General features: G+C 43.2%; 1 protein-coding gene across 1 annotated transcript; it reads right to left on the bottom strand.

Moving 5' to 3' along the window:
- Positions 1-7,452: 7,452 nt before the first annotated feature.
- Positions 7,453-11,166, bottom strand: LOC308339028 (beta-defensin 107A-like; the record flags this gene model as incomplete). Its single annotated transcript, XM_080797381.1, has 2 exons — positions 7,453-7,595; positions 11,097-11,166. The coding sequence occupies 2 exons, from the start codon at positions 11,164-11,166 to the stop codon at positions 7,453-7,455; spliced, it is 213 nt and encodes a 70-aa protein (XP_080653507.1).
- Between the last annotated feature and the right edge of the window lie 707 nt (positions 11,167-11,873).

Genomic DNA, 11,873 nt, shown 5'->3' with positions numbered 1-11,873 from the left:
GTCCCCAGAAACAGTTCACGAGATCCTCCACGTGGAGCCTCTGGTTGCAGAGGGATGCTTCTCTCACTGAGCCACCCTCCAAATGACAGGTATGGCCCTCTCCTCAGCCTTTTAAGTCTCTCTCCACCCACATGATTAGATTAGGTACGAGATTACCCAATCACTTGGCTGGAATAAGGGATTTAGGGTGTGGTCACTCTCCTTAGGCAGAGAAATGCGTCAGGCCTGCGCACCTCCTTCCCCTCCCTCCCACAAAAGACAGACACACGTTTCAGCCCTTTCTCAGCCTCCCTACCTTCCATCACAGCCTTCTGGGCAGATTTTCTTCAGAGTTTCCAAGTTCAGAGGAAACCCTTTAGGAATACATACTTTGCTTTCCCAGTAATATCAAGTGAGCTGAGAAGTGTGAGACATTAGTTTTCTAAGATAGGGAGCATCATTTTCCCAAAGGAGCTCAGGGATTGCTTGGGAAGACAGTCCTCCCCACCAGCCAGAATGTATGTAGAATCATCCTGTTTTTAGAATGTTTACTGGCAGATGCTTTGCCTCTAAAATTCCATCACACTCTCTAATATGATTCACGCATTCAGGGATCATGGAGACCTTTATAAATATGTTAGTCTATCTAGATGTGGCCCAGAAATTGTAACCATAGATCCTGTGGCTGGCCTCATGCTTCTTTGGAAAACACTTTTTTTTTTTTCTTAAGCTCCATCCCTATATGTGTACCTACCAAATATCCAGTGCTCATTTTATGAACTATTATGCTTTACCTCCTGGAATTACATAAGGGATAAAGCCACAGGAAAATCAATAAATATAGCTCAGCCTGAAGGAATCTTGGTATCCAACCTTCTCTTTCTGGATTTACATCAGCATTCACACAGATACACACACACTAACAGACATACATTCGCACACACACATACAAAGTTTGAAATGGATCTCGTGAAAGCATCCAGAAGCATCCGTTCAGCTCCCTGCAAGACAGCGGCAACACCTCCTAGATGACTTTCCGCTGTGTGGTCCACACCCACATGAGGAAGTCCACACACCTGGCTTTGCAATCCGCAGGGGAGGTCAGAAGAGGGAGGCTTGCGTGGCGTTCTCCAATCAGCAGGGGGCGACGCTGGTCAATAGAAGCTTTTCCTAGGCTCCCAAGGAGACTGGACATTGCGCAGGCGCTCAGGCTGGCAGGTCTGCATCTCCATGCCCTGCCGCTGCAGCCCAGGCATTTCCTAGGGCCCTAAGGGGACAATGAATATTCACAGAAGGTCCTGGGACCTAGGATACCCTCCCTGTGACTCTAAGTTTAGTACTCCTGGACCCTGAGCTATGAGCTAAGAGAGAATTTTGAGGGTGCTCAGGCACACGGTAATATGTTTTCCAGGATTTTAGGATGGCAAGAGCCGTTCCAGGGCACCCAAGTGGCATTAGAAAGATCGTCCTAGCTCTAGTGAGCCCAGGAGGCCTGCCTGGCTCTTCCGGCTGTACAGGATATGGGTCTGACATCTGCAGGGAACGTGTATATGTTTCCAGGCTCAGCCAACTTGGGGACATTATCCACACGGCTTCCCTGCCAGCATGGGTGTGTATGTGCCCCAGGAAGGGGACATGAGCATGTCAAGAGGGACCTGAGAGGAGATCAAGCAGCGGGGCAGGGGAACTGTAGCCTCAGTGTGTGAAGGTCTTTTTGAACCATCAGAAATGGTCTCCAAAAACCAGACACCCCTCATGAATGGGAACTGTACTCAATGTTTGGTAACAACCACCTGTGAATAAGCCATAATAAGAAACATAACAATCAAAGTAGTAATCAATAGCAACGTAATGATCAGAGGATGATCACAACCACTTGAATGCTATTAAAACAATTAGGACTGTCAGTATGACTACTACAAACCTAAGGAGGTGGGAGATTCAGGTACAGAGTCCTCAAACTCCTTGTCAAATGACAAGGTATCAGGACCATCTTCCTCAGTATCTCAGACTCTGAGCCCTAGGTTTTCACTGAGAAAACTATCCCATAAGGCAAAAACAGGCAGCCTGTGATCTAGAAAGCCGAGCCAACGAGGTCAGGTCATGGGTGAACTAGGGAACTTGTGTGCACATCCCAGCAGTGGAGCCTTAAGGCATGGAGGTGGTCTGGGGGTAGCCAGCCACACCGTACCCATCAGATTTCAGGTGTTTGGCCAGCCCAAGTGCCGTGCAAAGAAGGCAGGAGCCAGACCCACACCTGGTATCTACGAACCATGCCTGGGACTCCCACTAAACCCCAAGTATTTTCTTAGCCTGAGCAACCCCATTGCCCTTCTGCCACCTTTTCCATCAGACCCCTGGGGGCAAGGTAGCCAAATCTGCATGTGGAGGCGCTGGGCTGTTGGAGTGGTTGGACAACCCACCAGACCAGCAGGGGGGCGCAACAAAGGCCAGCACGGGAGGCTTACACTGCTTTTGGGAGGACCAGGAGAGTGAGCAAGTTGTTGGAGTAGGTGGGCCATCGCCATCCTGTGCCTTCCAGAGCAATACCAGCCTTGTTTTGAACAAGGAGGGAACTTTATCTTCTTTTATGATGTTCAGTTAGCCAGCATTTAGTACATCACAAGTTTTTGTCGTAGTGTTCAACAATTCATTATTTGTATGTAACACCCAGTGCTCATCCTAACACGTGCCCTCCTTAATGCCCATCACCCATTTACTCCATGCACCCCCCTTCCCTCTGAAAACCTCAGTTTGTTTCCTGGAGTCCAGAGTCTCTCATGGTTTGTGTCCATCCCTGATTTCTTCCCAGTTTTTCCTCCCTTCCCTTGTGGTCCTCCACGCTATTCCTTATGTTCCACATAGGCGTGAAACCATAGGATAATTGACTTTCTCTGCTTGACTTATTTCACTCAGCCTAATCCCCTCCAGTTCCATACGTGTTGATGCAAATGGTGGGTATTCATCCTTTCCAACGGCTGAGTAAGGAAGGATCTTTAGACATTTCTAGGGACTGTCATTTGTCTGCAATGTGTGGTACTCAGAAACACCAGCATCACCTTCAGCATTCTCCTCCCTCCCGTTTCGACTTACTGCCATTGATAAGACACTATCGTTACCTCTATGCCTACTTCCCTCATTTCAGCAAACCTTAAGATTCCTGTTCCTCAAGACAAATGAATAAATATCCTGCTTCAAGTGTAATAATATTGCTTATGCTTCCTCGAATATACTTGGCCGGGAGTTTTAGAGACTGCTGTTCTCTTTAATGCTTCCAGTCGCTTTCTTGGTCAAATGCGGGGAGTCTGATGCAGGCTGTGGTTGGCATGTCTGGGCAGGATGGTTAAGACCGTTAGTCCCTGTTTCTATCCTGAGTGGAGAAGGGTGTGTTTGATTCTGGAGTCAGCTGGGATCTCAGGAGGAATCCATCTGAGGAGATCAGGGTTGAAACAGAACAGAGAGGGAGAGCCAAGGGTGGAATAAAGCCATACAGACAGAGTCAAGCCCAAAAGATCAGCTGTATGGAGTTAGTTCTCTTGGACTCAGTTACCCTTACAAGTAGGACCTTATCACCTCCCTCTTCCTGGGTCCGAGAGCTTTATTATGGCTCTGTCGTGCCATTATCTGAGAGTCACTGACTCTTGGAGAACAAAAGCAGAGGGGGTTTGGAGACAAAAAATTTTGAGAAAAATGCCCCCGTTTCTGTTACCCAGATCCTGTTCAGTTCCAGTGAAGAAACAAGCGGTTCTAGACACCTGGAAAGACTCTGACTGCACTGTATCTCAGTTTGTCTTTACCAGTCATAGGATGTGGGGCACACACTGGGGAGCCATCATTCAGGGATCAGGACATTACGGTTCTCTCAAACTTTGACTTTCCCACGCAGCCGCTTCTCACTGTGTCGGCAGTGGGGATTTTGTCCTGTGTGTACGATTCTCTCAAGAGCTCAGATTCTCAAACTGACCAAGTCTTAAATAAATTTGTTTTGTTACCTGGGGAGACTTGGTTTGGAAAGAATAGAATGACAAAGGAAGATGACAGCGGTTCTCGTGGGTGAAGTGTCCATACAGACAGGTGGAAAATGGCTTCATTTCAGTCCGCAGCTCACCAGGACCAGTGGGATGGCTCTGTTTGCATAAAGAGGATATTTCAATACCTCCTTGAGGGTACCTAGGGACAGAGGTATCCCATGAGACCAGAATGGTCTTCAAGGGAGGACAGAGAGTCCTTGTTATTTTGGAGGCTCCTGGAAGTGGGCAGTTTTGAGTGGAAAGAATTGTCAAATGGGAACATAAGCTACCTACATATTGATAATAGAATGGAACAACAATCTTTCAGTTCAGGTAAAGTGATTTAGACTAGGTTGACAAAGCACCTGGTCTGAACAGGGGCAAAGTATTTTGTCTGTGAACTTGGTCCAGACTCCACTGACTCCAGTTATATTCAGTCGTCTTGTTCTGAGCTCCCACAGCCTTCCCATCAGGCTGTGGAACCTGCCACATTGTATGTTAGCTGGCTGGACATATATCTGTCTTCCTGCTAGAGTCTGAGCTTCTAGAGCACCTGGATGGCTCAGTGGGTTTAGCATCTGCCTTCAGCTCAGGTCATGATCCTGGGGTTCTGGGATGGAGCCCCCTGTCAGGCTCACTGCTCGTCAGGGGGTCCGCTTTTCCTTCTCTCTCTGTTCCTCCTCCCAACTCATACATGCTCTTTCCCTTGTGCTCTCTCTTAAATCAATCAATCAGTATTTAAAGTCTGAGCTTCTGCTCCCTGAGTTGAGCAAGGAGGTGAGCCCCTCAATATCTTCTTTTCAAAAAGCGCAGGACAGTGAAATATCACAGAGCCTAAAGGCAGGACTTCTGGATTTGAGATCTGAAGCTCCATCCTGTCTTCTAGCTGGAACTTTGGGACATAGAACCTCGTCACATTTGAATCTCAGATGCTCTGGCCAATGATCTGTAGCCTTCAAACAGCACTATGGAGGAGGTTTGGTTGGAAACGTGGTTTTAAAAACTCAGATTCTTAATAAAGTGTTCCCAATATGAAAGTGTTAGAGTAGGAGACAGACTTCTGACTTTCAAAAATATTCTAGGTGACTAGAATCAATTTGGTTCTGGAAACATTGACTTATATTATTTTTTTAAAGATTTTATTTATTTGAAAGAGAGAGAGAGAGAGATCATGAGAGTTGGCAGAGGGAGAAGCAGACTCCCCGCTGAGCAGGGAGTCCAATGCGGAGTTTCATCCCAGGACCCTGGGATCCTGACCTGAGCCGAAGGCAGATGCTTAACCAACTGAGCCACCCAGGTGCCCCGACTTATATTATTTTTAAGCCCACTTCTAATTTTAATGTTCTAAGAACGTCTGTCAATCTGAGTGTGACACTTCCGCTTCGTTTTTAGGGTTGAACAACACTCATGGTGAGTGTGTGTGTGTGTGTGGATATGAAATGTGGAACAAAGCCCAACCCCCAATTCTAGGTAAATGAGAACAATGTTAGTGAGGAGAAAGAAGGGAAGAAAAATTATAGCACAATTTGCGCATACTAGTGAGTAATCTATGTGGATTTATGCAATGAGGGAATTGTGTGATTTGTGAGGGAGAATAAGTGTGAGCAAGCCATTATTAACTTGAGTGTCTGAGTAAATGGGAGCAATATTTACTAAGATCTAGAATAGTAAATGAAGGTCAGTTTTGGAAAGGAAGGAATAAATTGCAATAAACACAAGTCACTTTTAGGTGCCTATCAGAAGTCCAGTTAGGAAGATCAATGCCTTGTAAAACTTCAGCAAGAAGTTAAAGTTGGAAATACAGTGTAGGATTTTTATCAGACAGGGCCCATGTAGGTCAACAGAAATTACACTGGGTATTTAGAAAGAAGGAATGGTGACCAAGATATGCCTAAGAAGTCACTGGTCTCCTTGTAAAGACAAATTCCAGCATCAAAAAGGTGGCAAAGGATGATGTTTCTGTAAATTGAGAAGCAAAGAGAGATACATTATACATGCCACAGTTCATTTGGCAAAAAAAAAGAAGGGAAGAATAAAGGGAGGAAAAACAGGGGAAGAGACCTAAGTATATTTAGATTCTCAAAGGCAGTAATTTTATCTGAGACTGTGGGTAAGAAACTTCTTGGGAAAGACCTGAAACCCTTGCAACAGCGAGCATCATCTGCTCGCTTCACTCTTATATGGTTTTCAGAATAAAAAATCCAGCTCATTAACCATAAAGATATATAATAGCACCAGAACATTTTTTTGAAACACATTTTTACTTCTTATTTTACAGGCTTTTACAAATTGTCTTATCCTAGGAAATTGTGTTTTATTTTGTTCTCTCTTATTACATCTCTCTCTACAGGAAGTGGGCTTAATTGAATAGGTAATGAAATTCTCCAGAGCAGACCAAAGGGGCTGTGTTTCTTCTGTTCTAGAAGGGTGTGCTGTAAATCGAAGATGAAAATGGCCTGTGAAATATATCTTGCTCTACCTCAAACCTGGGCCTCTGAATTTTGGCAAGTCCGGACAGAGGCAAACCTGTGTGTCTTTACTATTGGCCCTGAAAAGCAAGGATTGCAAGGTCACAGGAGGGATTTTGGAAAGTATGCAATTTTTCTGCAGCTGGTTTCCACTTCTTTCTCCACCCAACTCTTTACTGGAGCTGCTAAGAAGTGTTTAATTTCCAGACTTCTGCCCTTGGCCAGCACACCATTCTGTGGACATGCTAACAACGTAAGACCAAAAAACCAGAAGTCTGAATATGGCTGCGACTAAGCCAGCAACAGTGGGATCTTCTTGGGCCTATATCTCCCTCTCTGTAATGAGGGTGTGGAGTTAGACTTATCTCTAGGGACCTTGTGCTCGAATAGTCCATGAATGACATGTTCTCATTGCAAGTGGCCAGAATGAAGATGCTTTCAATCTTGGGCCACCTTAAACTTTGACACAGGCCAGTTTCTTTGTGGCACTTGATGTCCGGGATTGGACAGGGAGTGGGGGCCATTCTAATTGTCTGTGAAGGAGCTGGAGAAGTCCATGCTGACAGTACGGCTAAGGCAGCGATGATTCGTGTCCAGCATATGGGCCATTTACTATGTGGTTGAATACCCTCTTATTTCAGACACCAGAGTCTGAACAGCAAAGGCCCGGGGTCACACTTCTGTCGGAAGCCAGGACTTTAGAACTTCTCTCAAGCACAGTCCCACCTTTCCATTGTACCTGTTTTATCTGTTCATTTGCTCACGCCCTATGCCAGCAAGTGGGGATAGCCAAAGTAAACCCCACACAGTGTGTTTCCTTGGGGATCTCCTGGACTAGAGAAGACATTTCTCTGCAGCATCAGAAGCTGGACTGACAGCTTCATTCAAATAATGTCAAGTTTGGAGGTCAAGAGAGAAAATCCAGACAGGTTTGCTGTATGGAGCTCACAGCCAGAAGACCTTCATTCTTACTTTTTGTGGTTGCTGCTTGGCTTTTACTTGTTCCCCTTTTTCTTGCAGCAAAATGGTGTCAATTCAGCTCGACAGCCCCCAATCTTAACTTCGAAGGAGAGACACTCGACTTCACAGCGCCCATTCCTTTTCTTACACTGTATCTGTCTGTATATTCCTCCGTGGGCTAAGTGAAGAAAGCAGGGCTTCAGTTACCCAAACGCTGGTGACCAGAAAGCAACACAACATCATCCAGGCCAAATTCACAGCTCCTCATTACCAAATCTCCTGCAGACACAGAGTACACACCTAGAGCTCAGAAAAAACACCTGAATAGTGGTGTGGGAGCTCAGATTCTCTGCACAACTGATGTAGTGTCCTTACTTGGTATTCAATTTCTTCCACCACAGTCATTTCTAGAATATCTAGAAGTAGAGAACTTCTTCCTGGGAGGGAGACAGTATACTTTCTAATTCCAATAAACAGTCCTTTCCAATTTGTGGTTTTTTCACATCTCCAAATTAATAGTCTCGGATATATAACAAAAGGTAAAGACAATACTGTTGACACGGTAGTCAATGATAGCCTATATGCACTGCTGTGTGGTTGTTGAGTTTCACAATTTTAAGTGTGAAGATAAAAGAAATGTGGTACTGGTCCACTTTGTAAACTTATCAATGGGATAGGCAACAGGTTTTCCTTCAGAACAAAGACTAAGCTGAAGAGATCAAAAATATTTTGAGAAGAATGATTGAAAAAAGTTTTTGGCGATATGTGTTCTCGGGACAAATAATAGAAAAAAATGGGAATCAGTTCTCAAAAGGAAATTATTACTCTCGAAAAGAAATTATTCTTGGAAAGTACAACTTTGGGGTGGGGGAGAAGAATATATATGGTTGTCATATACCTGAGATACTGCTGTGCTGAAGAGACACTGAACTTGTTCATGCCCCAGTTAGGACTCAGACCAAGGGAAAAGAATCACATAACCTTAGATTTCTGCTCAAAGTAAGGGGAATTTTTTAATAGTCCAAAGTTGAACTTGGGATATTATAATAGGTCACTGAACTTCGTCAGGCAACTGGACAATCAATTGATGTGGAATACCTATAAGGTTTTTAAAGATTGGGGCAGATAACAAGAATGAGAATGATGATGAAAAACAATGACAGGCAAACAATAGTAACAGTGAACTTTCTCAGGGCACTGAGGATGTGCCTGGCTTTGTTTAAGCAGTTTACATAAACAGAGGGATCATTAAATCTTCCCCAATCAGTAATTTTCTTTTCAGATAATGGATAACACATGGAGACTCAGCAAAATGTGTCAGTCCCTGGTCCTGTGTCTCTGCATGGCCCCATGGATAAGTTTGGAGGAATGGAATAGGAATGGAATGATGTAGCTACTTCTATGCAATCTTTTTAATCATGCCCTTTACTTACTTTTCAGCCCTTTCTGTTAGAGCATCTTTAGAATCAGATAAAACAGTCACATGTTTAAGATGCAAAGTTAACCTTCCTCCCTAGTCTCAACATGACTTGATGGAGAAGAACCTTCTTTCTACCCACAATAGTCAACTTACTTGCCTTTGGACTTTTCCACAAGAGAAAAATAAATTATTTTTTTCATTTACTCTCTTTTTAAATGTCTTTGTTAAAATAAGTTTGCCTTGGGGCACCTGGGTGGCTCAGTGGGTTAAAGCCTATGCCTTCAGCTCAGGTCATGATCCCAGGGTCCTGGGATCAAGGCCCGCATCAGGCTCTCTGTTCAGCAGGAAACCTGCTTCCTCCTCTCTCTCTCTGCCTGCCTCTCTGCCTACTTGTGATCTCTGTCTATCAAATAAATAAATAAAATCTTAAAATAAGTTTGCCTTTAATTAATGCAACAAGTGTCTTCATCTTTCAAATGATCCTATTATTATGACCATTTATAGAAAGGAAATTGAAGCACAAGAGTTGACAGAACTTAAAAGGATGGCAACTGAGATCCAACCTCACATGTTTTGGCATAATAGTCAGTGTTCATTACCTCTTGTGTTTATCATTAAACTCATTTCCTGCTCTGAGATTCTCTGTGTTTGTTGTGATCGTGGTGGTCCTAATCCGAGGCCACACTGTACTTATTGTTAGGATTCAAATGTGCCTGAGTGAGTTTGGGAACAGGAGTCCTTAGTGAATCAGAGACCTGATGAATGGGGATGGAGAGGATGGCTAAATGTGTTTCTCCACCGGAATCCATTGTCTGACCTCTGAGAAAAGAGACTGGGGCAGAAGCTAAGAAACTGATTTGATAAATGAGTCTTTGAAACACAAGGACATGTTTTTATGTCTGCTTTCAAAAGTGCAATATGAATGCCACCTCTCAGAAAGCCCCGCCTGATCCCACAGCTGGAACCAAGCTTCTATCTCCATGGCTTTTCTTTATAGTCTGCATCTTTTATGGTGTTTATGGCAACTGTTCTGTGCATCTTCCCATCTCTTCCATTCACTTATATACACATTTGAAATGTATCAAATGCCTATTTACTATTCTGGGCAAACTATTTTTTTTTTACCAATACAGAAATAATAACATCATAAACTTCAAGCAAATTAAGGGTGAAGACCATGCTCTGATTATATTTTTGACCTTCACTTTACCTACTTCTGCTATCATGCCCAGACAATTTCTCATTAAGAGGTAGGCACACGTTTCATATCTATGGGCTTGGTAGGCCTACTGAAGCCTGATTGTATAGAAATAAGTGTAGAAATCCAGGAACCATGAAGAAGTAAAGTGCTTCATGATACATGGGGAACCCCCATTAGAAATGGCTTCATAACAGAAAGAACAAAGCATAGTTGAGAAAGGATGAATATAAAAGTTTCTTAGGGGGACACCTGGATGTCTCAACTGGTTGGGTATCTGACTCTAGATTTTGGTTCAGGTCATGATCTCAGGTTCACAGGATGAAGCCCCACATCGGGCTCTGAGCTCATTGGGGAGTCTGCTTGGGATTCTCTTTCTCTTTCTTTCTGCCCCTCCCCCAACTCTTTCTCTCTAAAATAAATAAATAGATCTTTTTAAAAATTTTTCTTAGGGATAAAGTCTTGGCTGTACTGAGCAAAAAGAGACCATTTCAAAGCTCTCAAAGATCGAAAAACAAACTAACCAAGTCGCTAGTTGTTTAAATGATAAAATTTTCCTTAAGTATGGGAGAACTAGAAAGAAATTCTGAATAATCAAAGATTAGGAGATTTGGACCAACTAGTAAGACATACAAAAATAGACCAAGAACCTCTTATCATGATTTTAGTCTCATTTAGGCTACAAAAGCTATAATTCTCTAAATTAACAAGTGTGTTTGGAATTTGCTTCTGGAATGTTCTCTCATTTTAGAGCAATCACTTTGGCATATGCTGAAGCTGTGTTGAAGAATACAGAAGGAAAGAGATCTGAATGTAAAGAGAAGACTAAATCCCGGGTAAAATATTTAGGGAAATTAACCAGATACTCTTCTGGGTGGAGCTAGTCTGGCTCCGTGTGGTCCCATTGTTTTGGGTCTCAGCTCAAGAAAAGATTTCCAGTAACTGTCCTGTCCTGGGACCATTTTAGAACACAGGGATGAACCATGCACTTTTCTAAAACCTGAGGTTTCTTCTCAAAAGACAAATTGTCATCCTTATATCTATTAGGATTTCCCTCTTACCTGAGAAAATGTGAACAAGGAGAATGAGAGCAGCAGAAATTAAGGACAAGATTCTCATGGCTCCAGACATCAGTGGAGAGAGGGTACAGTTGCTGGAATACAGCGCTTTTATCAAGGGAAGTTGATTAAAACAAGTTCTACAGCTCTGAAAGGGCTGGAAGTCAACTTGGGGTTTAGTGTTCATTAAGAAGAAACTATTGTTCATGCTCCACTGAGTAATGTGTGGGCTGCTGGATCAGATATTATCCCAATGATGTTTATGGGGGAGTAGGGCAGACAACTTGTTCTCCTGATTGTATTCCTCTATTCTATGTCTCTGCCTACATGTCTGTTTTTCCCTGAAGCCCTGTTTTGGGTACCTCCACTTCCAGAAGGTCTATAACCCCATTCCTCTTCTTCTTCTCTAAGATGATACGCGCAACCTGGTCTCTTATAAGACTCACTTGGCAGCTGTTAATGGGTGTCTGGTATAATGGCTTTTCAAAAATTATAGCATATGAAAATTTTTTACCTGTCCAGTGTGACTACAAACAAGATCCACAGAAGAAAACGACTCTCCTTCATCCTTTTCCTTCCATTCATTCCTCGTGACACTCCTTTGCAGTAGTAGATGTTCAAAATACATGGGTTCTTTGACTTATTAACTGATAATTGTCTAGTTAGAGGAACTCATGAAACAATTGATTTGGAAATTGTTATTAAATGCTCAAAGTTTTTATATTTGTAAGATATTAATATTAGGGATAATGGCATTATGACTAAAAATGACCATATCTC

This window comes from Martes martes (genome assembly GCF_963455335.1).
Source record: "Martes martes genome assembly, chromosome: 2".
Classification (NCBI taxonomy): domain Eukaryota; kingdom Metazoa; phylum Chordata; class Mammalia; order Carnivora; family Mustelidae; genus Martes; species Martes martes.
This window is presented reverse-complemented; position numbering and strand designations above follow the sequence as displayed.